Source organism: Coccidioides posadasii, chromosome 2, assembly GCF_018416015.2.
Source record: "Coccidioides posadasii str. Silveira chromosome 2, complete sequence".
Classification (NCBI taxonomy): domain Eukaryota; kingdom Fungi; phylum Ascomycota; class Eurotiomycetes; order Onygenales; family Onygenaceae; genus Coccidioides; species Coccidioides posadasii.
The window spans coordinates 7124773-7152510 of record NC_089408.1 but is presented as its reverse complement, the minus strand read 5'-3'; the positions used below and the strand labels follow the sequence as shown (position 1 = coordinate 7152510).

Sequence of the window (27738 nt, the reverse complement as noted above, 5' to 3'; positions counted from 1 at the left end):
TAGTTAGTCGTTCACCATCTTCTGCTTCGCATCCCGCAGAGGCTTCAAACGTATGTGCACAGCTCAGGAAGCGAAGCACGGCGAAGTTATCAAAGGAAGCATTGATTTACCAACAGCTTTCAAAGACCAAAGACATCAAACTTTCGAGTCTCTCTGACAATCGCTGGAGGGAGCCGCTACAGAATATTAGCACCTTGGAAATTCCCTATCTGCCAGGAGGCACTACCCAACATAACATGGCTTGTCTGGGCTATCTGGGTATACTTCCTGAAGCAACCCAGAACTTTTAAAGACATTTGGATAAAGTCGGATATAACGTATTAAAAGGAGATTTGACGCCACAGTACTCCGCACCCTATTAGCACTTCAGAATTAACTGCTAATTCAAAACTCTACTCCGAAAGTAATTACTTACATTCACACTTCCCCCCCTTTGGAGCGGGTCAGTTAACCGGGCATGCATTTAAAAACTCCGGTCACGAAAAGCTCAAAAAAAATTTGATTCTCTTTTGGACAATGTGATAATCGAAATCACGACCTTCCGTATTACCGTCAATGCAAAACGGACGTTATACCACTAAACTAATTGCCCATCTTCTTGGCGAAGATTTTCCGCTCAAAATTTTGACCCACATTATGAAGTGTGCGAGATACAAATGCGAAACCCCCCTAATCTCTACTTACAGTGTTGTATGGAGAGGTGTCTGCAGAGTCTAGACAATGAAAGTGGGTGAGGAAAGTATTAAAAACAAAGAAAATCGAAACGATTGAAGGAGCCTTTCTATTCCAACCCCAAAAGGTCATAAAAGGCCAAATGTTCTAGGTAAGGAATATCTCCCAAGACGAAAATATGCACAGGTCACATAAAAGAAAGCAGTTTTGATCGGGAGGTATATGAATAAGACGCGACTCTAAAAGCGAAGGAAGATGAAAGACTACCATGCGCGAAATGGGAAACGGGTGTTGGATAAATATAAAATATAAAACTAAGCACGGCCACATGTGAAATAGCCATGACAAGTAGGTATTGATATCCAGACAAAACATTTTTTCATGAGACATGGCAGTGGATATTCGCACTGTACCCCTATGATCGTTTAAGGGCCACATTCCACCATCGAAGATCAAAATTTCAACAGGATATCTTGTATATTATGATATGCATCTTTGGCCGCGGCAAGGCTTGCAGTCTATACTAAAGTCAGTCTCATCAACGACGCAATATAGGACTGTATGTAGCATGAAAAGCTCACCCTTAACAAATACGGAGTAGATTTGCCATTTTCCATTCCAACAAGGTGGATCTGTTTGCCCGTCGGTTCGTTGCCGGTCGCGTCTCCAACTTTCATTCCCTTGAAGAGCGGAGAATTAAGGACAACTCGTAACACGGCATCGGTGCGCATGATCATGCGTGCAGAGCGCACAACTCTCTTGGACGCGGAGCTTTCTTCGGTTTCAACAACATTAATCTTGAAGGTGCCAATACCACGCTCCTTCCACTCCTTGCCATCGAACTGGAACAGTTTCCCCCGGCAGGAGTACCATGTCTTTTCATTTTCCTCTCCGGTTTCCGCTGAACAGAATATGGAATTAGTGTTTTGTAAGGGAAAAATCAAGCGTGGTTAGAAACAAAGACCACGTACTTTCTTGTTTGAAGAACCTGTCGTCCCTTTTGACCTCCTCTAGTCCCTCAAACGCGGGGCGGCTCTCGTCCTCTCCTTGATCATCCTCTTCCTCCTCGCCATCCGATGCAGCACCAAACGGCTTAGTCTTGGGGCCACCACCAAGAATAGTCGTGCTGGCAGGAGAAGCAAAACTAGTCAACCGTCCCGAAGATTGAGGCGCTGAAGAAGTAAAACTGGCAAAAGCACTCGAAGCAAATCCTCCCGAGAATGACGCGAATGGGGATGCCCCGGTAGCGGCAAGTGGCGACGGGGTGGCAGTAGTGGCAGATGCAACGTTCTCTTTTCCTTGGATACTAGTCTCGGCTTGTTTCATGGACTTGAAGACGGACGCGTTGCTTCCAATGGTGCCGAAAGGGGACTTTTCTGAGCTTGCGAAAGCAGCTAATCCTGACGAAGCAAATGCAGATGCGGACGTCACTGGTTGTGTTTTTGGAGCTTCGTCTTTTGATCTTGACCCGGCTAGTTTACACGCATCCAAGCTGGCGAATGGGGAAGTAGCAGAAGTATTGGCAAATGGATTTGGGAAGGATGCCTATCGGCAAGCGTTGGAGAGTGTTCTTTTCACAAAGTGACTGCAGATGGTCCAAACATACCTTGGATGAATCGTCTTTCGAGACATCTCGTTCTCGCGAGTCATCACGGTGTCTCTTCTTCTCTGGCTCGCCCTCTTCTGTGCGATTAGTGGCAGACAACCCCGGCTTTTCTCCATCAGCCGGATTTTTTGCCTGCCCCGTTTTTTCGGCTTCGTTCTTCTCCAGTTTCAAGTCGTCCTTATCTAGCTGGTCCCTACTTCGCTTCTTCTTTGGGCTCAGGAGCTTATTCGCCTCGTTCGCAGGCGCCCGTAATGCTGATGGGGTCCGTTCGCGGTTCTCTATTGGCTCAGCTTCCTTCTCTTGGTCGCTTGAGTTTTCTTCCTTCGAATCTCTTGACCTCTTTCTCCTGTGGCCGCCATCGTCCTCTTTTTTTGATTCTGCATCAGCAGGATCTGCATCTCTCGATTCGTCATACGATCGCTTTCGTCTAAGGCGGCCGCGGTCGTTATCGTCTGTCGACGTAGGCTCTTGGGAAGGCATCGGCTGGTCCTCGGGAGATGGCTGTCGCGAAAGTCCGGCTATGGATGTCTCCTTGAGTTTTTGGCGAACAGGCCGCTCACCAGATCCATCTTTCTTCTCGTCAGAGGCAGGCTCATCTATTGTTGCTGATACGCGTGCTGGTGTTGAAAGTTCCGTACCTTCTGAAAGCTCTTCTACATCACGACGTGGGAGTTCGTCTTCACATCTCTGCTTAGCTTCTCAATGTTAGTAGCTGAAAGGCCGAATTCAATCGTGTCTGCGGAGCTGTTCTAAAGTTTTGGAGCGGCTCATCGATGCGTACCTTGTGCTGGGTTATCTTGTTCGTTGGAATTAAAATGTATTAGCTTTACTCAGAAAACTTGGATTATAACGAGGGTATTTATGCCCTCTAGTTACAATTTCAAGGAGACCTGGAGTCCTCTCACCTTGAGTAGCCTCTTGGGAACCGTTCAGGAGGTCTAGACATTCGAAAGGGGTGTGAGTGGCGGTCTTTTCCAGACAGCGCTGAGGGTTCGATGGGACTCTCACCGTTCAACTCCGCACCTTGGCCGTGAGCTTCCGGCTCCATTTTGAGAATCTCCTTGTTCCGCTTTGTCCTATGGCCTTGTTGTGGTGTCTGGATGGAGTGGTGTCTAAGTCGGAAAAGTTGGTGGGGAAGGACGGAGCCGAGTGACGGTGTTGCAGTTTGATGATTTGCTGGGTTGGTTGGCTCTTGAACGACAACTGGTTCAGCGAAATCTTGACCACACAACTGCTAGACAGCTCCCAAAAATTAGATATCCCGGTCTATGGAGGTGCCTAATACCCTTGTGCTATCGTTCCGTTTTCTGATCTGCCGTCTGCTGTTTTTGAGAGTAACGCTGGAGCGGTCGTGCTGGAGGATAACACTGCTCACCGGATGTCCGTTGGCCGGGTTGAGGACCCTCGGCTGGAAGGCGTGGCAAGATGTAATTCGGCCTAGGAGCGATGGTTCGAGACGAAGGATAGGAGTGCTATTCCCTTTTCATTTTTGTAAATAATTTAAGAGTTGCAAAGCGGTAAGAGAAAGGATATGCGATTGGGCCAAAGAATTCCATTCTGTACTACATGAAATGGACTGAAGCGAGGATAAACTTTCGACGAGTATCAAATGATCCTCTTCAAAATAGTCATACAAAGAATAGGCTAAAACAACTAGATCAAGCATAGTACACTGGTCCTAATCGTGTCCTCGGTCATTCACACCTGGGTCAGCACGCATTGATCGGTTCCTCCAAGCCGCTATCTTCATTAATCAATCAGCAAACGCCCTTGGGCCATTCATATCTCCATTTCAGCTGATGAAACAGAGGCAGCCGATTCCAACATAGAACACAAGTAGTGGGTAAACAGCCAGGACGACTCTATTCTTCACGACCCCTGATCCTCCTAGAATACTGACGCCAGCCGCAAGCGACCACGCTACTAGGACAATATATACCGGGATTCGGGGAATGATAAGTAAACCTAGTGCACTAAGTAGCGCCGCAATTACCAGCGGGAATATTGTGTATCCGATCAAGCAAACGGATTGGAAGAAGGAGCTATCGACAGGATGTTAGTAGGCGGGGTTAACCTGAGATCGAGGCGACAACGAGAACATACATATTTCCACCGAGCAACTTGATCTGCAGGGTGACGACTGCTTCTCCAATCCATATAATGCAGAACATACCCGAGAAAACCAAGCTCTTCTGCTCCTTGGACGCTGCCATAGAGAGAAACATGCTCAGCAATAAGCAGAAGATTAGAGGACCCCTAGAACCACAAGTCAGTCAGAAATCCATGGCTTGCGTCCGATCGTGTATCGGGAAAACAAACCATAGATCCCAATCTCTCAAGCCCTCGCTCATCCCACCCTGCAGCACAGCATCTGCATCGGGCCATCTCCCCACTAATCCACTAACCCCCGCCAGTCCGTTCCCAAAGCCCGTGGATTCCCCTCTTTCCGCGGTGCCGGCGATGCCCCCGCCTCCACGCTGCAACATGCCTCCGAGCAGATACTTTGGCCAAAGGACTTGCTTCATTTTCTCCCATACTGCCATAAAATCGCGTGATAACGTATCCCATACAGATTCATCGATAGTGTTCACGGGAGCTCGGCGGTCTTCGCCGGGAATGGACGAAGTGAGATATGAGCCGGTGATACCGCCACCGCCGCCAGATCTAGAAGACTCGCCTCCGTTGTTCGAAGAGGAGATATTTCCTGTTAAGGGCGTTCGATCGGTGGTGGAGGCGAGCGGGTCATCGGCTTCGATAGCTAGAAGCAGACATACTTAGTAGACTTCCCGTATTCGGCTTCAAATCGGGTCGTGCACGTACAGTCATCAGCGTCTATAAGATCGTTGTCAAATGTCGAGTCATCATCGCGCTCAATTACGAACGGGCTCCCCGTCCGGCTCCCAGACGTGACACTGGGCATCATCGCCATCTTCTGGTGTCCTTATTTACTTCCGTCACAACACCAAGGGCATGGGCAGAAAGCCCGCGAAATGGACAGGAAAGCCGGTGGAGGATCCAAGTATACTATTCTTCGGAGATTTCTCGCTTTAATTCAAAAGATGTGAAATTGCCATAATAGCTTCAAATTGGAAAGCAAACACCACTGGTGGCATTCAAGCTGCTGGCTTGGATTATAGCTGTGAACAGATGGTTGGATATTACGTAACCCCTCATCCCGGCGGTCCACTTCGGCGAGTGGTGGATCAATAGTCGGCCCGGTATGTATCCTAAAGGGTGAGGTCCACATGTAAATTCCAAGTGCCACAGCAACCTTTTACAGTGGGAGTCTACATGTGGAATGTGAAGCAAATTGAGTTGTATGTTGCAACCATCTGTGGATCCTTTGTAAATATGTCTGTAACAAGTAGTTATCAGTTCATTGTTGTGTTTTGCGAGATTTCTGAAATTTCAGCATCCGGACAGTATTGCTTAGCCATATAGATACTATGATAGTTATTGCTTGTGTCTATCAAGACACCGCAAGCTTGTTACAGAGTCATCTTGTGAAGAAAATGCAAGATGCTATCATTAATTATTACCAAATTTAGAGCATGAAGAATGCAGATGTTCAGAATACATTGATTCTATTAAAAAGCACGGGTGACTTAGTTCTGGTATCAAGGGAACAAATCAATCACTAATTTCAAAATATAGGGTGGAAAGAGATTTGTTTTTATTTTTTTTATTTTTTTATTTTTTTTTTTGGGTTGATGTATCATATATCTGTGTACGGAGCACGGAGTATAGAGTAACTAAGTAGATCTTAGCAAGCTGGCCAGCTTCGCCAGGCAGCAACACAGATATGCTTGTATCAATACAAAAAACAGGGGTATAGAGGAACGCGTTAAAAAATACAATATTGAATAGAAGTCCAGGAGGTGCAAGACCTATCCCAATGCCCAAAACCGCCAAAACCCGTACCACATATAGCTATGCTCAGATGTCCAGATCTTTACTCAGCCTCATAAGCCATTATAACTTCACTCTTTTCCTGGACGGAGTTGGCTCTAGCCATCCTTCCACAATCCCAACCGCAACCCCGCCGGAAACTCCATGCAAGAAATGAGAATAAAAAGAAACAAAAGAAGACTCGTCGCTATTAGCAGCCGTAAGGTCATCAGGTCTCAACAACGATCAAAATCTCCACAATTCTATCAACCAGATATTGCGCCTCTCCTTTCCACCTTTCATCACGCCACACATCCTTTACCCAGAAACGACATCGTGCTTTCCAGTCTTTAGGGTCAAATTTCCAATTCCATTCCCACGGTGCAAAGACACGGCCGGTGCGGGGGTCTGACTTTCTGCCCCTATTATCGTGAAGTTGGGCATTGACAATGCCAAAATGATGCGGGACAGGACCGGTTGTCAAGCCCTGTCGATATCTCCATTCACGCTCAGCCTTCTCCCCGGCCCGTTGAGCTACGGCCTCTTCATCTTCCGCCATGTAAAGATCACACTTGTTGCATTCAGTGCAACGAGAACCCGGATTAATACGAAAGTGCTCACAGAAGTGCTTATACCCCTCCCCTTCCTCTTCATCGTCCGGTAATTCTTCGTCGGACTGTTCATCCAGATCGACCGGACCATCAAATCCTGCATCCAGCAATGCAAGGTTTTCTTGATCCCGGAGTCGTCCAGGACGGAAGCCATTACCGCCCGGCTGTCTGAGCGGTGGACCAAGAGCCTTGCGGCAGAGATAACACATTGAGTATCCGCAAACGCAGGTGAGCTTATTGCACCCGGAGGATTTGACAAAAGATAAGCCACACCTCGGACATGTGCGCTTTATTGCGGCGGTGCGGGCGGCTTCAACGGTTGTTCTGAGATTAAGAAGAAGCGGCTCGTGGCATATATGCGGGTCCTGCCAGGGTTTGTGACAAGTAACACAACTGTCTCGTCCGCATGTTGGGTTTGAGCAAGTAAACCGCTGGTTGCGCGTTCTTAGACAAAGATTTCGAACGGATGCACTAAAAATTAGGGGTATTGTACTTGGATATAGAAGAAGAAACGCAGTAAGAAGGACAATAAGGAAGGGTATCATATCGAGAAGGACCATGATCATGCAAATAGTAGGTAGTACACTTGCGCGCCGGAAACGCCAGGTCAAGCCCGGGGGCGAAGGGTGGTAGACAGGATCATATTCAGCATACGAACAAAAAGGGCACCGGACAAGCTTCAGCTGTGATTTCAGGAGGGATTCTTCGGCAATGCGGCTTTCGAATTTCTGATACGTTTCGCAACCGGATTTGTCCGCAAGAATAGCTCGTTTCACAAGTTCTGTGTCCAGCAGTCCATTGCAAGCACCATTTTGCAATGGAGCCAAACATCGAAGCGTAGACTTCTCGGTATTAACTGAGTTTCCCCAGCCCTGTCCAAATAGTGCCTCATGTACGGTTCGCTGGATGCAGGTAAAGCATATCACATGAGAGCTCTCAGAGCACATCGAAATCTGTTCAAAGGCGATATCCGAAAGGCAGCAGCTGCATTCGTATAGAGCATCTGCGGCTTGTGCTTCGACTTCGTTGAGCTCATGTGCTAATCGGAGATCCTCGTCTTCTTGGCTTTCCTTTTTCCGGGCAAGTAGGGGTACGACGAAAGTTTCACGAAGCTCTCCATCCAACTCTGCTGAACCAGTTCCTTTCAAATGAGGACCAATATCACCATTTGGCTGCCGCTGCCAAACAAGTAGAGGTGGCTCGTCCTTCTCCTTGCTCTTCTTGAAAGAAAGAATATTGCCCAAAGTCACACGCCAAGTTTTGCGGGATAGATGCCTCAACGTTGGACGGGCACGCGTATAAGAGTAGTTGACTTCCGCCAGGACCGCATCAATAGCACTCCGACTTATAGAGCGAAACTCCTGGCACAATGCCGTCTTGACAGCTTTCTTGTAGTGGTCGCTCCTGAACATCTCTTCTTCCGGCACGGCCTTCGTCCAAGCGGAATCTTTCCCCCCTTTATCAGACACTCGTTTCGAAGTCTGTGTCGAATCAGTATCCGTGGCCGTCGGAACATTCCATCTTCCTTTCACCCATTCATTCCGATACCGTAGCAGCTGCTCCACGCAGACCTGTAGCCTGCTATCTCCGTCAAAGCGGACAAGTAATTCACGAAACACTTCGATCTTCACGTCGGGGAACAACTCCGCTAGGATCACAAGTGATCTATTAAGCTCCGCTCTCTCCTGCTCCTTCTCCTCTTCGTTGTTGAGAATCGTTGCGGGGCACTTGGACTTCCCGGCGGTTCCGAACGGATTGTTACGGAGGGCTTCGATAAGGGTAGCCGACGCCGGTGTCGCCATGGCGGAAGATGAAGATGAGGAAGATGCGGATGCTGTTGTGATCGGGACGGAGGATGGAGGGGCCAATGACGCTGTAGAGGCATTACCCGACGAAGGCGGCCCTTTCCCACTGGAGTGGGGTGATTTGGAGGCACGTAGAAATGGAAGAAAGAAAACCATCCTATCGTTTCTGCGTGGGGTGGATGAAGAAAATCAGTTCTTTCGCTACATGGTTGGATAGAAGTGTGGATGCGGAGAAAGCAGGGCGATGATGACGCTCAAATGAAGCTGTCCAACTTCATTTGGATTACCTGTCCGGCTCAGCTACCATGGTCGGAGTGCCCCAGGTGATTGTTCCTGACGAGAAAAATACACCCCAATTCAGCGCCAACAACGGGCCAGACAGCCATGGACTCTGTCTGTGGCTAGGTTTAGTGGGCGTTCATGATCGCCGTCCAACCTTGCGATCTACGAATACGAAAATCGATACAACATTCTCTTGGGGAATACTCTATACTCCTATGCAGAGTTACATACTACATATGTACAGTACATTCTACCCTATCGTATACCTATGTCCAGCAAGCCTTGCTCGCTCCACCCTTGCAGGGCCTTCTGAAAGGCAAGGAATGTATCTCGGAAGTGAAAGAATATCTTACGGTTAACAGATTAGATGCCGAATAAACAATCGGCTGACGCGTTGGATCTCGGCCTCAACAGGCCGAAATACGCAAGGCAAAGCTACGAGTTATCCCTGGTTGAAAGAGGTTATAACCGGCGGTTGCACATTACGGTGAAAGCCGACCATGGATGCCGCGTGCCGAGCTGCGTACTCGTATGTGTGAGCTTAGATCTGACTCGCCATCCACCCGATAATGAACTACGATTCGCAATTAACTAAATATCTTAGTTTGGTCAAATGCAGTGTGCATACGGAGTACATTTTAACTCATTAAAGAACAAATTGCCCCAAATTTGCAACTACCTAACCAACCTAATATGTACAGTACACCCGTGAACGAAAGAACGAATACGATCTTGATGCCAGAGACACCGATTCGTCAGCAGCCGTAGATGACGGCTAGACATCGAATGCCATTTATAAACTCAAACCATATGAGCCGATAAACCGCTTAGAGCTTTGAAGCCTTGTCGGAGACAAGCTCTACACCAGCACCAGCGATGGCAGGCTTACCAGTCTCGACCACAGTGGTCTGGAAAAGGACAAAGTTTCCTTCCTTCCACATCTCGGTTCTGAGAGTCTGGCCGGGAAGAACAACACCGGCGAATCGAACTTTGATGTTCTTGAAAGCACCGAACTTGCTGAAGACGTGCTTACCGGAGATGCCCATCGAGCAGAGACCGTGGAGAATGGGAATCTTGAAACCACCAACCTTACTGAATTCTGGATCAATGTGGAGCGGGTTGCGGTCGCCGTTGAGGCGGTAGAGGGCGGCCTGGTCCTCGGAGGTTTTCTCTTCAATCACAGCATCTGGCTTACGCTGCGGTGGCTTATACGCTGCGGTGGCGCCAGCAGGACGACGAGCAGTTGGCTTGCTAGGACCACCAAAGCCTCCACTTCCACGGATGAACATGGTAGACTCATTGTAGAAGAGATCTTCTCCTGTATTTGCATCTTTGGTGATGTAGCCGTTAACAACGATAGCAGCGTTACCCTTATCGACGACATCGATGAGTTTTGGATAAGAGATGGTCTTGGCGGCAGTTGGGATGGGGAACTTCTTGATCTCCAAATACTGCTCGCCGTGAAGAAGCATCATGGGCGAGAAGTTGGCGACGATTTCACCCATATTCCACGGGATATCAGTATTGAACCAAGGAACAACGCCAAAGGTGGGCAGAGGCTGGAAGTTGTCGTCATTCTCATAAACGAGAGGAAGTTGAGTTCGCTTAGCCCCGAGGCTGACGTTGTAGAGAATCACGTCGCGATCAGTGTAGTCGAAGGAAGTTCCCTCCGCCTTCATTCCCTTGGCAGCTGTAATTGCGTCCAGGATCTGCTGGTTTTCGTCACTGCCCTTCGCGGCTGAGCCGCCACTCCTGTTGCTCATGTTCTCCATGATACTCTTGAATCCTGCCTGGCCATCTTCTGGGTGGTCTGCGCGGCCGTCATCAAAGTTGGTGATCTTGCTCCACATAGCAGCAACTGCTTCTGGAGTCAACTCAACATCGATAGGGAAACCGTGACCACCAGATCGCTGCCATCTGGTTCGACCGAACCAACCGCTGCCGCATTCGTACAAGCCCTTCGTAGCTGGCTGGGGCACCATATCAGAGCAGAGAAGGGCGACGATTGGCGCAACTTGGTCTGGTTTGAACGCTTGGACAACCTCTTCAGGCATAACAGTCCGCGTCATCTGAGTACCAGCGTTTGGCGCAATTGTATTGACGAGGATGTTGTATTTGGCACCCTCAAGTGCCAAAGCTCGGGAGAAACCGAGAATGCCCAATTTCTGTGCCCATTAGTAATTTATCTCATTGAGTGGACTCTGGGTTGAACTTACGGCAGCAGCGTAGTTGGCTTGGCCAAAGTTGCCATAGATTCCGCTGGTGCTGGTGGTATTGACAATTCGTCCATATTTCTGTTTCAACATGTAGGGCCAAGCTGCCTTAGTAACGCTGTAGGTGCCACGGAGATGGACATTAATGATGGGATTCCACAAGCTATCATCCATGTTGGTAAAAGCTTTGTCACGGAGAATACCAGCATTGTTGACGAGAATGTCAATACGGCCAAAGGCATCAATTGCTGGTTTTACGACAGCCGCGCCGTCCTCAACTGATGCTTTGGAGCCGACGGCTTTGCCTCCCATTTGCTTGATCTCCTGAACAACTGGTTCTGGGTCAACCAAATCGTTAACGACAACCGCGGCACCTAATTTGGCAAAGAGAAGGGCATAGGCTCGGCCGAGTCTACAATTACAGTTAGATTTAGCCAGAGAGAGGTCAAGTCCTTATAAACTTACCCGTTTCCGGCGCCTGTGATCAAGGCAACCTTGCCAGTGAAGTCAGGTTGCTTAGCAGCGGGGCTGCTGGGGAGTTTCATTCCTTCTTCAAGCAAATCCATGAAATCGTTGGGGCCAGTTGGGTAGCTCGGTTCAGAGAAGTTGTTGACTTGGTCCCATTTTGCCAAAAGGGCACCAGGGGTAAGAGAATCATCTGTCTTCAACAAGGCGCCCTTGGCACGCTCCCAACGCAATTTGGCCACATGGCCGGCTCCAGCCTCGAAGATGGATCCGGTCTCCTTGCAAGAAGAGTGGACAAGGAAGGCGACCAAGGGAACAACCCACTCGGGCTTGAGGTTTTCCAAAACCTCCGGTGGCATGACAGTTTCAGTCATACGGCTCGCAGCTAAGTAATTGATTAATATTTATGCCTAGATAGGGCGGGGTGGGAGCTACTTCAACGTACCAATTGGGGCAATGACGTTGGCATGGATGTTATATTTGATACCCTCCTTTGCCAGAGTCTCGGTGAAGCCAACCAAGGCCAATTTGGCCGCTAATCTCGTTAGTAGAGTGTCCCAACTGAGAAACATCAGCATACATACCTGAATAGTTTGTCTGACCGAAGTTACCAAACAAACCTGCAGCAGAAGCGGTATTAATGACTCTGCCAAATTTTTGTTTTCTGAAGTAGGGCCATGCGGCTCTTGAGCACTACGGATAGAGTTAAAAATCGGTTTCAGCCCCTGAAAATGGGAGGTTTCTTCATGCACTCTAACACTTACCTTATATGAACCATAAGTATGGACCTGGTTGATCAGATCCCAATCCTGGTCTTTCATGTTCTTAAAGCTAACATCTCGGAGGATTCCGGCGTTGTTAATAAGAATGTCGATACGGCCAAAGTTCTTGATGGCAGTTTCGATGATCTTCTCTCCGAATTCGACGCTGTCGTAGTTAGCAACAGCCTTTCCGCCCTTGGATCTGATTTCGTCGACAACAACATCCGCAGCCTATGATTAACGACGTTAGAATGCATTGGTCATGATGAACGTGAGACGGTGGTTACGGATTGCCCTCACGGGCGTGCCGATGGGAGGCTAACCTTGGACGAGTGGCCCTCGCCGGTATGTGAGCCACCCAAATCATTGACCACGACGTTGGCACCTCGTGAGCCGAAGAAGACGGCATAGGCCTTTCCAAGACCACCACCAGCACCTGTGACAACCACAGTCTGTCCGTCGAAGCGAAGTTGCGACATGTTGGAGTTTCTGTGAAGTTATAAAGGAGGGGAACTACAATACAAGAACCATGCAAAGATTAATAAAATGAGTGCACGGAAACTGAAGCTGCAAGTGCTAAGAGGGATGATGAAATGGAATCAAGAATAGGTAGGGGGAGAGGGTTGAAGAAAGAGAAGAAGAAGTAGTTGAAAGAAGATGATGGAAAAAGGAAGTTCGGATACTGCGTAGATGTGCGGGAAAAAACGAGGTTCGCAGTTGAAGTGCAGCACCAACAGTGCAGCTTCGTAAGTTGGACCTCGGCTGATCTGGCAACTGACAGCTACGGCGCAGGGACCATGGCTTCAGCCATCCGAAGAGCGGCAGCCGAAGTACCTCAAAGTCGCGGGAGATTGCCACGAGTGCGCCGGAAAAATGACCAATCAAAATTCCTACTGCTTAAAATCGTGGGGACCAATTTCTCTATTTCTATTGGTTAATACTTGTTTTTCTCGCAAAGGAACGCATATAATTCGTTCCTCGCCGCATTTCACATGTGCGGAGGTTGCGGAGTAGAGAGCGACTATTGGCCCACAACAACCTCGAGTCCCGCGCGACCTCAGAGACGGGCGGACGCCGAACATGGGACTTGGGTGCTCTGGGTCCCCCAAAACACAATGCACCCCCAGTGAACGGAATCTAGCGGTGAATTTGACTACTCCTGAGGATAGTTCATAACCCTACAGGGTATTCTCCCTTTCAAAGCTATACAACAGCAGTACTATGGATTCTTTACGGAGTACTCCATGCTGTGCTCCTGCAAAGTTTCCCCCACCACCTGATGACCGGGAATTCGGAGTTGAAAGAGCTCCAAATCTGCTATTTTCTGGCTCACGATTACGTCATCTTGCACCACATGCTTCAGATCGAGGGTGTGTTTGCTTCTGATAGCCAAGGAGACTCCTTTTCTGCCCGAACATACAAAAGGAGCTGAGGGCGGAAAAACAATGTCGCAAATATTTGATGACAAGTCCCAGTATTGTATTCCCTTCCTGCTGGGGAGATTGGAACTCCACCGTGTCCGATATGCAAGTGACCCCAATCCGCCCCCGTTCTTTCTGGGGTTGAATGGCGTCCAGGGAGCAGGGAAGACAGTGCTGGTGAGTGTAGCTATGGTCAACCAGCCACGTCCCAACTGTAATTATTGAGAAGGTGGAAAGCACATACCTAGAGAATTTTGTTCAATTCATCACTGGGAGTTAAACTATGGCGTAGTTCCGCTCGTCTGCTCCGCCCCGGCTGACCCCGCCTTCCAGGTGACAACTCTCCGCTCCACCCTTTCCGCTCCGCCATACAACCTTCCCACCATAGCTTTCTCCCTCGATGATATTTACCTCACCCATGAAAGCCAGCTCCGTCTTGCTGCTTCTCACCCCAACAATCCTCTCCTCCAACATCGCGGTCAGCCTTCCACTCATGACATCTCGCTTGGCAAGCAAGTATTTGACTCTCTAAGGAAGGGATTGCCGACGAAAATCCCAAGCTATGATAAATCTGCTTTCAAAGGCCAGGGTGATCGACTGCCAGAAGATCGTTGGGAAGTAGTTAATGATGTTGAGAACGGCGGGCGAAAAGCGAAAGTGGTGATTTTCGAGGGTTGGTGTCTGGGGTTTCGAGCGCGGCTACCAGATGACATACGCACCGCTTGGGAAAATGCGGTTCAACAGAAAGCGACCGGTACCTATGATGGCCAATTGGCCAACGTCAAGCTAGAGGATGTGTTGGCGGTGAATGAGGCGTTGAAGGGATACGATGCGTTCACAGAGTATGCCACATCCCTGCTCTAGCCATTTGAACCATGAAACATGGGATGAAGACTGACGGCTCTGCAATTAAGCCAACTTGACGCATTCATACATATGTACGTCCCCATTACCAAACACACATTCCACCAGTTACCTTAATACGGATGTACTAACGTACTTCCTGGTATTTAGCGACACCGAAGACACCCACTACGTCTACGATTGGCGTCAAGAGCAAGAACGCACGCTCCTAGCCACAAAAGGTACCGCCATGACCCCAGATCAAGTCACACAATTTGTCAATGGCTGTCAGTCACACTATGCCTTTTTTTGTTTTAGTGTAGGTCCCTTTTAAGTCACATTCGGCTAACGTGGTCGATAGACTACCCTTCCTACGAGCTTTTCACACCAGCTCTTCGAAACGGAGTATTCAACCCTGCTGGGCGTGCCTTGTGTCCTGGAAACGAACATTCTGCGCTATCATGGAAGGGAAAACAACTCCGACTCATCGTTGACCGCCAGCGGAGAGTGTCTAAAGCTATTACGATATGAGTTCATCCACTCTATCCTATATTCAATGTTTCATGGTGGATCGAGTGTGTCATTCCTCGTCCCCGAGATAGGGTCATAAAATATGACTATATATACATCGTACAACCATGACTGAGTAGAATTGTACATGACATTCGCGGGATTATTTTGGCTCAAGTTAGTTCCCGCGAACGTAGTACTGGAACCAAAATCCAAAGTCCAGGAGAGCAGTGCGCCTTGAAGAAATAGTACTTACAATATCGGTAGACCGCAACCTCCAGCGCTGGCAAAAAGCTATTTCAGTTGTATTTGGCGACAGAATGGGGGAAAAAAAAAAAGACCAAACGAAATGAGCTGACTTGTCAATATATGTTTACCAATCAACTCGAAGACCAAAACCAACCAATGCTTGGGATATCAAAGGCCAACTCATGCACGCCAGTAATGAAAAAAACGAAGTCTTAGAAAAATGAATTCATAGGTGGGCTTTATACAACTGCAGCGCCTTGACGGTCCGATTAATCACCCTTCTTTCTATCCACATCTCCCAACCCACGACCACGTTCCTCGCTACGGGCATTGGACATGTCGGATGTAAAAGGGGCATGTCGGCGAGTTTTTCCGGTCTGTCTAGGCGCTGGTGTAGTCATCCTACTACTCTCTGGCGCCTCACTCAACTCAATCAAGTCACCGTTTCCTCCGATTCCTAGGTGACCATGTGGCTGGATAGGTTGTTGTAATTCATTGAGCCCAGCCTTGGCCTTTGTTGCAACTTTGCGGAACCAGCCTTCAATCGCTCCGCCAATATTTTCCAGACCGGTTGTAGAAGAGGTGGATGCGGAGTCAAAGGACATCCGGTCATTGGGCCCGAGAGAGGTACCTGCCATGTGAGGTTGTTGCGAAGGAATGACCAGATTCGGTAGATGGGTACTAACAAAAGCATTAAGTTTATCAGGTGCCGGTCCAGGGCCAATGGCATTGCGGTCTAGCGTGCCGACACCACCAGGCCCAGACAATACGATGCTGCGACGACTCGGATGAGGAGAGACTTTTGAGCTTGATGTTGATCGGTCACGGAGGCGTGAGGTAGGTGAGTGGGATAGATCTCTTTGTGTTTGACTCCTGGATGGGGACATATCGAGATGAGAATATGGTTCGGAAAGAGTTTGAGATTGTCGGCGACCCCTAGCGAAAAATCCCAAGGTCCTTTTGGGAATTCGACCAAGCTCGAGTGGCGAGGGGAATCCCTCCACTTGTACCCAACTTTCATGTCTCCACATAGGTGTGCTGGCAGGCGCTTTTTCTAGTTTAGAGGAGAAGGGATCGTCCAATCCACGAGCAGATCCCCCATATCCGGAAGCATTGGTAGGAGAGGGAGTTGGAATCAAGGAGCTATTATCCTCAAATGAGTCAGTTGAAGCGCCTCTCTTGGGATTCAACTGGTCGACCTGATCAGATGAGATCCTTCTTCCCTTCAAAGTACACGACGCAACCGGCAAAACAACAACTTTTCTAGACTGCACGCTATCGCTTGGCCAAAACCCATTGGCTTTCCTCAAGATGGGAAGTGGACAACCGTAACGTATAGAAACACCCGTCAGACTGTCAGTAGGCTGCACAACGTGTATATAAACTAACGCATCGCCGTCATCCTGCTCGACCGGCCGCGCTGGCGAGGGAGAGTAAGAATTATCCAGTGAAATTCGCCTTTTATAATTCCCTTGGCTATCGGGGACAGCATCTCCATTGGCCTGCAATAATAGCTCCCTTTTCTTCAACTGTATAACGGCTTGTCGATCTTCCTTTGACCCAGGGAGAATTTGGGTGTCGTTCAGACCAGGGGGTCCCCAAGCCGATGGTAATCCGGGCCGCCTGCAACCTTCATCATGGACAGGGGCAAAGGAATCAGACTCAGAAGATTTTCTTCGCCGGTATCCATTCAAAGGCGACCTATTCCTTGACTGATTACCATCTATCCCCAAAACTGCCGAGGCTAATCCTTGAATTGAAGACCAGGACGAATCCAGCAGATCCGCCGCAAAACCGGTAGACTTCTTCCCCTGGGAACTTGCCCGACCGGCCCCAGCCCCTAATCCATTGGCAAAAGACCCGAGACCCGGTAGCCCCGAAGGCGTCCGAGAAAATAGGTTTCGCGGTGCTGGGGATGTCGCCCGAGAGGAATACGGCGAAGGAGACGGATTTCTCGAGCTCGAAATCGTGCCGGTTGTGGTGGGATGCAATCCCCCCTGTTGTACTACCGTACCTTTCGCTGAACCACTCGCTTCATTTTCGCCATCTTCCACAAACGATATTAACCGCCGGTTCCGCGGACGAACAGTTAAATTGGCAGCTGACGTGGCAGAGCTAGAACTCGCTCCTACTCGACGAGGTGAGGAGGTAGAGGAACGAGAGTTAAATGTACCCAGTGGATTTCCGTCACTGCTCATTCCTATATCTCCCCCAACTACCTTGGTTTTATCTTCCTATCCAATTGGATTCGTAAAAAGCCTGAGAGAGGAGCGTACTCAACGGGAGCTGGGTTGGTAATGATGTAGGCCTTCGTCTTCTTGACAGATGAGCGTGGCTTCGGCATAGGGTGGAACAAGGAGACGATGAAATCCGTTTTGTCTTAGGCCGCGGATGGACAAAGGTATTGTGGTTGTAAGATTTGGGTGGAAGGCTGACTTCTTTCACGCAAATATCATTGCGTTTCAGCATGCAATAGTAAGGTAACGGACGACGGAGAAATAGTCATTGAGGTCGCTGATCAAGGGCCAGGATTCGTCGTCGGATCAGCGTGTAAGGACAGGCTAGCATGGACGACGGTGGCCGCACCGTAATTCAACCGCATCAAGAGCAGCAGGACACCTAGAGCAATCAGACTTTCTAGACAAAATCCTTGTAGAGCTGGACAGCGAGAGAGAGATTAGCTTGAACCCGCCTTTATGCTTCGGCCCGCCGCTGTGCTCGATTTCGGCCATCCTGTTGTCGAGGCGTCATGGCTATTTTAGGAAACCAGCCCCGCTTAGTCATGGCTACTTTCGGACAAACATAATTCCTCCCCCACAGCCACGCGAAGTGGACGTTGGCTGTGTCCCTGGCTGCCACGGGTGCGGGGGAAGGAAGCCCTTAAATGCCAGTGACGAGGGCTGAATGGTATTCAGATGCTAGGAGGAAGGGGACATTAAGAGGCCTATGACATAGGGGAGCGATATGTATTATCATGGCCTGATTTGTCTCTGGACTACAATGGAGCCAGCGATGCGAATTGAAGAAATGCTCTGTATTGTACGGAGTACTTCAAAGATGAATTATATAGGGCTTTTTCATCGCAAACAAACCCGACAGGAAATTTGTACGGGAAGTGTAAAAAAGGTTACATAAGCCGGAAAAAGAAAATAATAAATAAAAGAGGAGAGCTGGCGGTGATATTGGAAAACGATCGAATTTGCGTCCGATAACGCCTCCTAAGACTCCGCCGCAGGGTTCAAACAAGTTCGCCGACTATTAGTCCCTAAACATCACAGAAATCCGTTTTCTGTAGGCAATTTCCAACGAGAACGTCACAGGATACACTATATGAATTACCACGAGCAAGAACATGCTTCAAACACCAGGACACTTCAGACGAGACGAACCACAGCCGAACGAGGGATCAGTTCACATCTGATCTATCCCTAGGCTGTCGATGCCATTAATCCCAAAGAATTGAAACCTAGAACGAGACGTTAGCAAGAACAGACGGTGAGGTATACCATCGAGGAAAAGGATCAAAGGTGAAATGGTGATATGATGGGCGCCAGCGTACCAATCTTCAACGTTTAAAGTCGGAGGCACAACGGGCCCCTGACCTCTCGAACTGTTGCTCCAATTATCATCTTGACTTGAGGCGTCTATGTGCATATTGCCGTCAAACACCCATGGCTGGGTCTGCATCGCCATCCCAGGTTGCAAGTGCTGCTGATGCCCCATTGCTCCCATCCCCGGCATGCCTTGCATCATTGTGGGACTTTCATGCGGTGCACGTGGCCCTCGTGATGGAAGATGTTGCTGTTGCTGATGCATTCCCATTGCCTGTGAACCCATTCCAGTTGGTTGCAAATGCTGTGACATATGCAGCTGTGGATCAACCGCATTTCCAGAGGAGGGTGAAAACCCGGTACCGGTTATATTTGTTCCATCTGGAAACAGTTGATCCGGTTGGAAATTCTCCCAAAGGGATTGTGATAAATTAGGCGAATTTCGGGTGACAAGGAAAAAGTCTGGAGGAGTAGTAGGCATGGAGAACGATGGGTTGAATGGAGATGTTGGGCGGGTATTACCCCCATGGCCTGACGGACCCAAGAGGCCATCTTTGGAGCCTCGATGATGGGGTTGTGGGGACATTTGAGTTGCGCCCGTGGTAGCTATTTGGGCGGGTTGGATAGAAGGCGTAGCGGCTGGCGTTTGCGGGCGTGACCGTTCGTACGAGACTTGATGGGAGGGAGGACCGTTAGGAATGGAAATATCCAAGTCGTCGAACTTGCGCTTCGGAGGTTCGGGCTTCTTCGGCGGATGAACGACATCTTTCTTGGACTTCTGCTTCTGATGTCGTTTTCCTGCAGCTCTCTGGAGGCGTTCCTCTAGTGCCTTGTTCCCGAGGATGGACTCAAAGAGAGTGCAAACCATCTTGGCGACCAGCCAAACTTTGGAAACATCCTTCAAAGCCTGCATGCAGACACCGATCCTGTCCTGCGTTGTAGAGACAACGCTCGGAACAGACGACCGCATCTGATAAACGTGCATAATTAGGGCAGAAAACAAACTATAGACACTGCCAAGCTGTCAGTGTGCTTTCCAATCTTCCGCAATAAGGATCAGCGATGGAGAACTTACATAAATGCAGGAGTATATTTAAGTTGATCGTGGGCCTGTAAATTTTCCACTATCGATGTAATCATGGCAGCAGCCTGAAAAGCGATAGTGCGCGATGGATAGGCCAATCCATCAGCGGAAGTAGTATGTGCACCGGTGGCAGGAGGCATATGTGCCCGATGTAATAGACACAAGGTTGTGCTGAAAGGGTTTTGGTCAGTAACGAGGAATGGACGAGAAAATGGAGGGCCACCACATACTAGTAGTGCGAATGCAGCAGAGCCGACCAGAAATGATGACGATTTCTATCCCAGTACACTTCTCTAGGACAATTCTGCAGCCAGTCTGCCAACGCCATGTCACTGTGAGTCAAATCCATCGCATTCGTCCTCCGGTATTTTGAAGCAACCGAGTATTGCTGTGACAGCACAAGGCCCATAATCTCGCATAACTTAACGTACTGCAGGAAGAACTGGACGTGAGTCGGATCAGGGGGGAACTCGGCCGGAGAGTCAGCTTCATCTTCAATGAAATCGTCCTCCGTAAGCATCTCCACGTCAGAGTCGTCGATGTTGATATTAACAGGTCGTCCCAGGGCGACAGCAACAGATCGATCTCGGGTGAATAGAGTCCACCAAATTCTTTTCCATAGTCTTTTATCCGCTCTGCTAAGCTGTGATGCTTCAACACTATTCAAACTGTGAGTGAACGGAAAACAAAGCGGGGGTAAAGGTAATGCCAACCTTCGATGCATGCCGGATCCTTGTGCGACGATTATAGCGACTCGAGTCCAATAAAAGACGTTCTTGGTAACGTCTGATAAAAAAAAAGGGTATTAATACTCTGACTGTGGTAAGTGTAAGAGAGAATGATGCCTACCTTCGGGACCCTCCCAGTACCACCCCATCAATACCAAGGCTTGAACGATAGTCACCCTATCGTCTTCATAATTGGCATCGAAAAGGGATTTCGCCCGTTTATAGAATGTAGTTGCAGCCGGGGTAGTCGACCCATTCGCATCCATTAACTGCGGATTTGTGCAGACTCTCGAGCCAGCGAGAAGTACCGCCTGTAGGAGCAGAATCGAAGGGGGGTTCTTGGGATCTCGATAGCGCTTCATGAAGCGACTGCGGTTAATTATAGGAACAGCGGGTGCAACCCATTTGAAATATGCGTCGACCAGCTCGTCACAAAGCGACCGTGGCGGGAGAAGGAACGCGCCTCGCTGATGTAGAATGTCGATTTCGAGACTATCTAATTCGGTGAGCCGGGCCCTCGAGCCTCTAATGCTCTCAGGAAGAGGATAGTGAACGACGTCCGTGGTCCCGTGTCGGTCGTGGACTAATATGGACAGATTCGATGATTCTCCAAGGTATGCCACTCGACCAGCTTCCGTGATCGGCGCTCGCGCAAACTTCGGTTTCATGAATTGGGCATAAGAGTGGTTCTGTTGAGCCTGTTGGGCAGCCTCGGCTTCTGTCAAGGAGGTCACTGGCATTCCATCAACAGGCCTGCTCCGTGGGCCTCCAGAACCCTCTCTTTGAGTGGGCTTCGCGCCGGTAGAGCCGCTTTCGTCACTGTGTAGAGAAACAATGGGATATTAGTCGCACGGCATTGGGAATGAGGAGGCCTAACATACTTGGCTGCATCTTTAGCTTTTTGGTTCTTCTTTCGCTTGGGAGTCGGGATCTTGCATTCGATGGAGAAGGCGACGCAGTTGGTGCAGGGCACACCAAGACTTGCAGCATCACACCGCACCTAAACCAACACATCGAACAATAGCAGTCAGCACCACATAACAATATCCAAATAAGCTGACATCACATCAAGTACCAGCATCAAGCAAATAAATTGATGACGGTGTCATGGGGTAGGATGGAGGGGGAAGTCTAGAGGCGGCGATGTGCGTCAGGCGAAGGGAATTTTGTTAACAGCACTAACCTTCCTAGCATGACATGTCTATCGCCATCAAGATTATCCTTGTTAGCCACGTTTTATCCATGTTGCATTTGGCCTTCCTTTATCTCCATCATCGCTCTCATCAGGTTGGGACGAGAGCGAATGGTTGGTGAAAAGGCAGGCCGAGGTGCCGAGGCTCAACGCCAGAGCAAGCCAAAAAGATCGCGTTGATCAAACACGAAGCGCAGAACATACCTCACAAGCTCGCGACGCACGTTGTCTAGAATATAAATACGATGATGGTCAGCTAAAAAATTACTCTAAAAACTCTCCAACCGTGTTCCATCGGAAGAAGCGCTTCAGTGGGTTTGATGGATTTGTCCCAGGCCCCTCGCATCCAATCTGCACCATCTTGTCCTTGCATCGATAAGGAAATCTGATAGCAATGAAAACAGCTGCCAACCAAAGGCGCAGTGACTCACCTTCGAAAACTAGGGTGGCCAGAAGAAGTTGTCGGCGTTGCACCAGCGCCAGGTTTAGGAGGATTCGTGGATGGCTTTTCGCCTTCGACGCCTGCCTGGACTCCGGGGTCTGCGTCCGCCGCTGGTGTGACGGTCGAAGTAGGTGCCGTTATTGGTGCTGATGGCTCACGGTCAGTCATTTCTCGATCGGATTCGGGCTCGGTTCCAGCGATGAGTTGGCTCATGGCGGCGTGGGAGGTTTGAGTCGTCAGAGAAGGCGATCACCCCCATCCAAGAAGGGCAGCCCGCTAAGCGAATTGTCTGGTAGGAGGAGGTTGGCCCTATGTGTAATTATGATTGTAAAAATTAAATTATCGCCCAAGTCAGATGGGACGAGAAGAAGGTCGCAGCCGGAGTCCGTAGGAGGAAGAGGATATGTGTGAATTGTTTTGCGATGGATCCTGGGTATGGGCGATGGTCCTTTTTTGGGATGGGGCTCCTGTGGTGGTAGATTTGCTACAGTTCAAGGTTTCCCGGTGGTTCTAGTCATTCGTCCCAGTTTTATTCCCCTTGCAGGCATAGCGATCAGCAGAAAAGAGGAATAAGCCAAACAGGAGGCTAGGCGTTTTGAATAAAAGGATACTCCGTACAGAGCGTTCTTTGGGGGGGAAAGAATAGAGGGAAAAGTGGACTGAAGGCTTTGGGGGTTGATCAAGAGTCCCCGATGGCGTGGCGACCTAAACAAGGATTAAGGATAATAATATTCAAGCAGCAACGCACCAAAGTCAATAGTTGACTTCTTATATTGTTTAACGAGAAGACACAGAGAGAGAGAGAGACCTGGATCCATAAGAAACGAGAGCACATTGACAGAACGCCCTTCGAACAGACCAACGCTGGAGCGCACCTATATGGGCGCGGGAGCTATATTAGCATCGTCGAATATCACCTCCGCAGTGCGTTTCACGAGGGACGAAAGCCCACCACCATGGCCAAACAGAAACCGTGAAAAATTCGCGATCAACTACGGAGTACTCCCACAGCTCTGGGCAACTATAGCTACTGACTCCTACCTAATCATACTGAAGGCTCCCAAAAAAAAAAAAAAAAAAAAGGGATCTCGGGCAGGGAGAGTCTTTTCAAAACCCGATGTTGGCATTGGTGCTAGTTTGAGGACAAGGATGGATCCTCTTTGATCCCCTCGTGAGCTAGCGAGAAGTAAGACGACTGGATTTTTTGGCGCTCTCCTTTCCTGCGCAACATCGGGGAGGCCTCGAGCCCTGACGGATGCTGATCCTCAAGCACCTCTGTAACCACACTTCCATGCATCCCAACTTCCATCGCGCCCTCACTTCTCGAGGACATGGACTCTACGATAGATCTACCCCGGATGGCGGGTCATCGGTGTTAATCCCCTAAATGTGAACTGCGTGTACATCCATACAGGCCCCATTGAGAGCCTGGCTGTGCGAAGAGGATCTTCAAGGTATGTACGGAGTACTCTGTACTCCGTACATTATGCCCGAAATGCAAGGATCATGACAGAACCCAGACAGAGAGTCTCAGACACGGACACTTTTTGCTTTTTCCTCAGTCTTCTCTTTCAAATGCCCCCCTTTTAATCTTCCTCTTCCAAGATCTACTCAGGAGTTATACTTCTACAACCTGACTTACGACGCCGAGGATCAATTGACCAGGCAGTGTAACCTCCCGAGTGTGGACGTGCAGAACGGTGCGGCTCTGACTGGGTCAATTGCTCTTTCATTCTGCTGTGCGATCCGAAATCTCCTCACAGTTACTCCGCGCTTAAACATGGCACCGTTGAAGAGCAGTCTAAGATCTCATGAACCCTCCCCGGGAGATTCCGTTAAAACACGGATCCGAACCGTAGGGTCGATCGATTGGCTTGGAGGACTGATCGTGTGTCCGTTGGAAATTGCCCAGGGATGCTCTTCCACTGGCGGAGTTCGTTTATTCGAGGGTGCAGCCGCTAGCTCATCCTCAGCCAGAAACCGGCTGGCAAACCCACCATTCACACGAGTGGCAAACTAAGCTAGCATCCAGGGGGTGAATGCTTGGCCTCTTCACATGCCGAACTACTGACCCTCGCCTTATGGAGAATGCATATGACAACTCGTGCAACTGCTTCAGATCTGATCCCACAGCTTCTTCAGCCCTCTATACCTAAACCCATTTGACGTCAACCGTCTAGGCTTTCAGGGTTCCCTACTAAACTATTCCCAATGAGGTGTCTAATATCTGGGGTTTCGCATCGTGCTTCCTAGTATCGGGTTACATCTTCGACGCGCCAGTCAGTGCCTGCATGGACTCCGCACAAGACCAGCAGGGTCCTCCGTACGAAAGAACAGGAATCCCCCACATTATGGCGGGATGTGTCCGAGAGCCTGAGCCAGCCCTAAATGCTTCATCGGAACCTGTTTCTGGCCTGGCATCTCGCCCCTCAAACAAGCCCGTCTTCGTGGTGGAGTGCGTGCTGGGCCATATAGACCAACACATTTCCCCCCACCGCTCTGGTTGGCTTCCTCCCGGTCCTCTTCCCTTTTGCTTTGCCCAACCCCGCCAGCTCACTTGACCCGTTACTCTCCGATCCCCCACCTTTCTCTTCTCGAGATGCATTTTATGCCGGGCGGATTTGCTCTTGTATCAAGTGAAGACAACATGATTACGGAGTACAACCGCTTGTTACAAGGCTGACGAAATAACAAAGCCATGGAAGACTTCACATGCTGGTATGTCAGCCCAGTGTTTGGAATCCGAGACTCACCTGAAGCCTGGGTCCTCGAGTCATTTGCAGGTTCACTGCAACCAACTCTATTTGTCACCTTTCCTTCAAAGACTTGAGTAGAGCCTCCGCTGCAGTGCCATGCACTCCTATTAAGTGAAAACAGAGAAAAACTAAACAGCCAGATAGTATTACATTCGTACTCAACGTACTGTTTTTGTAAAGCAAATATCAGAGTGTAGTATAGCATAAGTGTGGAGATATTTCGCCATTGCAACACCATCAATCCATTACCCATATGCCGACACATAGCATAATCATCACACCTAACAACTCAGGAAACCGGAATGGTGCAGTATTTAGAATATGTATTCCATGGTAAGTTGCTAAATGTGCAACATTTCTCCGTGTGAAGCAACTCTACCTCTATAGTCTGTAAGTTGGGGGTGCGGTCACTTCAGAGCGTCCCTTTTTCAACGCTGTTTTAAGCCCGTATGTACTCCACGTGCCGACTTCCCAGAGTGAGAAGCTTCGATTGCCTGGCCTGGTCTTCAAATACCGTACAAGTACGAGTCCTTCACTTTTGCACCCATCAGCAGCAGACTATGGCTGGTTCTGTACAGGCTAAACAGTTTCACCTTTCTGAGCTCTCCATTATCCGAAATGTCCATTCATCAGACAGCTCGAAAATCTTCCTAGTCAAATATGAAGGCGCGAAATATTGCCTAAAAGTGGTATGTCAAGAATCAAATGCAGTGTTCTCGTCTGGGCCATAATTTACAGAATTGATTTCCAGTTTCATGTCAACAACGTCCCAGGATTTACCTCCACAGGCCGAGATCTCTGTCGCTATCGTTGTGAGATCGAAGCATACAAGCTCCTCTCAGCAGCGGAAATATGCGAGCAGGGCTTTGTACCTAAATTTCACGCGTTATTTTAGGATATTGACCCACTTATGCCCACACTGACACCATATCTCAACGCCTTCCTTGGTGATCTCCACCATCCCTGCGCTATATTACTTGAGAGTATCTTCCCCATGCGGAGCCTTTGAACTGCGAAAACTACACCAGAGATAGGATCCAAAAGGCCATCCAGGGTATCACAGCTGTACACCACGCAGGAGTTGTGCATAATGACCCATACCCAAAGAATGTGTTGATTGTTCCCGGAGCGGCAACCAATGGAAGTGATGACCGAGTTGTATGGATCGATTTTGATATTGCCCTTAATTTCGGGTCTGAGAAGGTTGGTGGGAGGTTACAGTATGATGAAAGCATAGAGAATTTCACACATATTTGACCGAGAGGCAATATATTACTTGGCATGACATTCTCTCTTTCTGGGCAAACTACCTTGTGCTTCCTTCCTGAGGCTGGAATTTTCTAGGAAACCCTCAACTCAAATCAAAAATAATGCAGGCCAAGGTCAGAATACCATCTGATACTTGGAAAGGCTGAACTCAAGTGAATGCGCACAGAGATATCATAGGAACCAAAAAAAAAAAGAATACTAATGAGTGGGTTTACTTGCACTGTGCATTTCGCCCACTTCACTTTGAACTCTATGATAGTTTAGGTCAAGATATACAAGAAGGCATGATTCATTCTGACCAAGCATATGTCACTATCCACGCCCGAACAACTGCAGCTGCCTCTATGCAAGCAAAGTATGCCAACAGAATGAAGATCTGGTAAGAAGCCCATATCCATTGGGAATGAGACTTCTTGGTGTGAGAGTGGTTTGAAAACCAAAATTCAATCATAGAGAACGCTGAGACCACTGACAAAGTATACCATGCCTGCCAACCGAAGTGACCGAAAAAGTTGCAACAGAACTCATTTGTTGTAATGTAGTGGTAATTCTCAAGAGAATAAAGGTTTCCTCCAAGAAAAGCAGCCAACAAAATGTTTTAGGACTGGCTTTATATAGTTACTTCTATGTTCATCTCAGTAGAGGGTCCAAATTCTCAACCAATAAGTTGCAAGCACCACTCCTGGGAGAAAAGTTTTACAGCTAAATGGTATGCATAGGATGACTCCGAAAAAGCTGCCCTTGAACTCATTCATATCATGAAACTATGATTGTTCCCATATTACTGATGGTGCTAATATTGGCATATCATTTAATGCTATAAGTCTTATTAGCATTTGAGCAACTTTAACCTTTACTTTGAATTCGTTCCTAACAAGGTGCATATCTCTGGAATCAGTAATTTACTCTTTCAGGCTCTCAAAAGACCGCCTTCCCTTCGCCCAGAATACCCACATTTTTTTTTTACAGATTGGGGAGACATCCCTCTGCCTGGCTTCTTGCTATACAATTTTGCCATTGTTCATATCATTGATATCTCTACAGCTGGGGTATATATTGAAAATATAGAAGAATGTGTTCAGGAGGATGAGCTTAATGACCTAGATTGTCTAGCAAGGCTGAGGCTACGCAGTTGGAGAGACATGCGCAGACACAACTGGGCATACCGCAAGACGACGCTGGATTGGAATTGCGGTGCACTTATTTCATACCATCTGCAAATCATAGCCCTAAGTCTTCTACAGGCACGGGTTGTGGACACAAGTCGTACTGGTTTGTATGAGCTCATATATGTCTCTTTCCTGGCATCGGAGTATTATTGCTATTGTTGGACGCTCCCTACTCTTCTTGACTGTATTACCGAGTTTATCTGTAATGGCTGCTGTCTAGA

General features: G+C 48.7%; 7 protein-coding genes across 7 annotated transcripts; 1 reads left to right on the top strand and 6 right to left on the bottom strand.

Annotated features, from left to right (window-relative positions):
- Window positions 1-502: 502 nt before the first annotated feature.
- D8B26_004755 (uncharacterized protein) lies at window positions 503-3326 on the bottom strand (the record flags this gene model as incomplete). The annotated part of the gene is made up of 8 exons (XM_003070513.2): window positions 503-1190; window positions 1254-1573; window positions 1644-2217; window positions 2279-2847; window positions 2917-2973; window positions 3060-3074; window positions 3184-3216; window positions 3287-3326. 8 exons carry the CDS (start codon window positions 3324-3326, stop codon window positions 1125-1127), a joined length of 1674 nt encoding a protein of 557 aa, XP_003070559.2. The 3' UTR covers window positions 503-1124.
- On the bottom strand, window positions 3185-5385 carry D8B26_004754 (uncharacterized protein). Its single transcript, XM_003070512.2, has 5 exons — window positions 5099-5385; window positions 4598-5036; window positions 4382-4534; window positions 3287-4320; window positions 3185-3216 (listed from the first exon to the last, which is right to left on the bottom strand). The coding sequence occupies exons 1-4, from the start codon at window positions 5205-5207 to the stop codon at window positions 4071-4073; spliced, it is 951 nt and encodes a 316-aa protein (XP_003070558.2). The 5' UTR covers window positions 5208-5385; the 3' UTR covers window positions 3185-3216; window positions 3287-4070.
- A 676-nt stretch (window positions 5386-6061) lies between these two features.
- Window positions 6062-8740, bottom strand: D8B26_004753 (uncharacterized protein). The gene has a single exon (XM_003070511.2). It carries the CDS (start codon window positions 8736-8738, stop codon window positions 6396-6398), a length of 2343 nt encoding a protein of 780 aa, XP_003070557.1. The 5' UTR covers window positions 8739-8740; the 3' UTR covers window positions 6062-6395.
- Window positions 8741-9478: 738 nt separating this feature from the next.
- FOX2 (bifunctional hydroxyacyl-CoA dehydrogenase/enoyl-CoA hydratase fox2) lies at window positions 9479-12968 on the bottom strand. Its single transcript, XM_066124584.1, has 6 exons — window positions 12627-12968; window positions 12307-12534; window positions 11988-12235; window positions 11543-11927; window positions 11081-11489; window positions 9479-11029 (listed from the first exon to the last, which is right to left on the bottom strand). Exons 2-6 carry the CDS (start codon window positions 12318-12320, stop codon window positions 9692-9694), a joined length of 2394 nt encoding a protein of 797 aa, XP_065980665.1. The 5' UTR covers window positions 12321-12534; window positions 12627-12968; the 3' UTR covers window positions 9479-9691.
- Window positions 12969-13748: 780 nt separating this feature from the next.
- Window positions 13749-15098, top strand: D8B26_004751 (uncharacterized protein; the record flags this gene model as incomplete). Its single annotated transcript, XM_003070508.2, has 5 exons — window positions 13749-13901; window positions 14058-14566; window positions 14639-14662; window positions 14739-14854; window positions 14929-15098. 5 exons carry the CDS (start codon window positions 13749-13751, stop codon window positions 15096-15098), a joined length of 972 nt encoding a protein of 323 aa, XP_003070554.2.
- A 196-nt stretch (window positions 15099-15294) lies between these two features.
- Window positions 15295-17524, bottom strand: D8B26_004750 (uncharacterized protein; the record flags this gene model as incomplete). The annotated part of the gene is made up of 1 exon (XM_003070507.2): window positions 15295-17524. One exon carries the CDS (start codon window positions 17522-17524, stop codon window positions 15596-15598), a length of 1929 nt encoding a protein of 642 aa, XP_003070553.1. The 3' UTR covers window positions 15295-15595.
- Window positions 17525-18453: 929 nt separating this feature from the next.
- Window positions 18454-22902, bottom strand: CTF1 (Transcriptional activator of fatty acid utilization). The gene is made up of 10 exons (XM_003070506.2): window positions 22313-22902; window positions 22086-22110; window positions 21873-21890; window positions 21571-21689; window positions 20811-21508; window positions 20675-20747; window positions 20192-20620; window positions 19953-20132; window positions 18886-19890; window positions 18454-18792 (listed from the first exon to the last, which is right to left on the bottom strand). The coding sequence occupies exons 1-10, from the start codon at window positions 22534-22536 to the stop codon at window positions 18738-18740; spliced, it is 2826 nt and encodes a 941-aa protein (XP_003070552.1). The 5' UTR covers window positions 22537-22902; the 3' UTR covers window positions 18454-18737.
- Window positions 22903-27738: the final 4836 nt, after the last annotated feature.

What these genes read in the sequence shown, in the direction of transcription:
- CTF1 (XM_003070506.2), bottom strand. Translation starts at nt 22,536, where the DNA reads ATGAGCCAACTCATCGCTGGAACCGAGCCCGAATCCGATCGAGAAATG. An exon ending in CTGCTGCATTCGCACTACTA is followed by an intron (nt 20,133 to 20,191) that starts GTATGTGGTGGC and finishes AAACCCTTTCAG; the next exon opens with CACAACCTTGTGTCTATTAC. An exon ending in AAATATACTCCTGCATTTAT is followed by an intron (nt 19,891 to 19,952) that starts GTAAGTTCTCCA and finishes ACAGCTTGGCAG; the next exon opens with TGTCTATAGTTTGTTTTCTG.
- D8B26_004754 (XM_003070512.2), bottom strand. Translation starts at nt 5,207, where the DNA reads ATGGCGATGATGCCCAGTGTCACGTCTGGGAGCCGGACGGGGAGCCCG. An exon ending in TCTTATAGACGCTGATGACT is followed by an intron (nt 5,037 to 5,098) that starts GTACGTGCACGA and finishes GTCTGCTTCTAG; the next exon opens with CTATCGAAGCCGATGACCCG. An exon ending in TTGAGAGATTGGGATCTATG is followed by an intron (nt 4,535 to 4,597) that starts GTTTGTTTTCCC and finishes TTGTGGTTCTAG; the next exon opens with GGGTCCTCTAATCTTCTGCT.
- FOX2 (XM_066124584.1), bottom strand. An exon ending in ATCACAGGCGCCGGAAACGG is followed by an intron (nt 11,490 to 11,542) that starts GTAAGTTTATAA and finishes CTGTAATTGTAG; the next exon opens with ACTCGGCCGAGCCTATGCCC. An exon ending in AAGCCAACTACGCTGCTGCC is followed by an intron (nt 11,030 to 11,080) that starts GTAAGTTCAACC and finishes TAATGGGCACAG; the next exon opens with AAATTGGGCATTCTCGGTTT.
- D8B26_004753 (XM_003070511.2), bottom strand. Translation starts at nt 8,738, where the DNA reads ATGGTTTTCTTTCTTCCATTTCTACGTGCCTCCAAATCACCCCACTCC.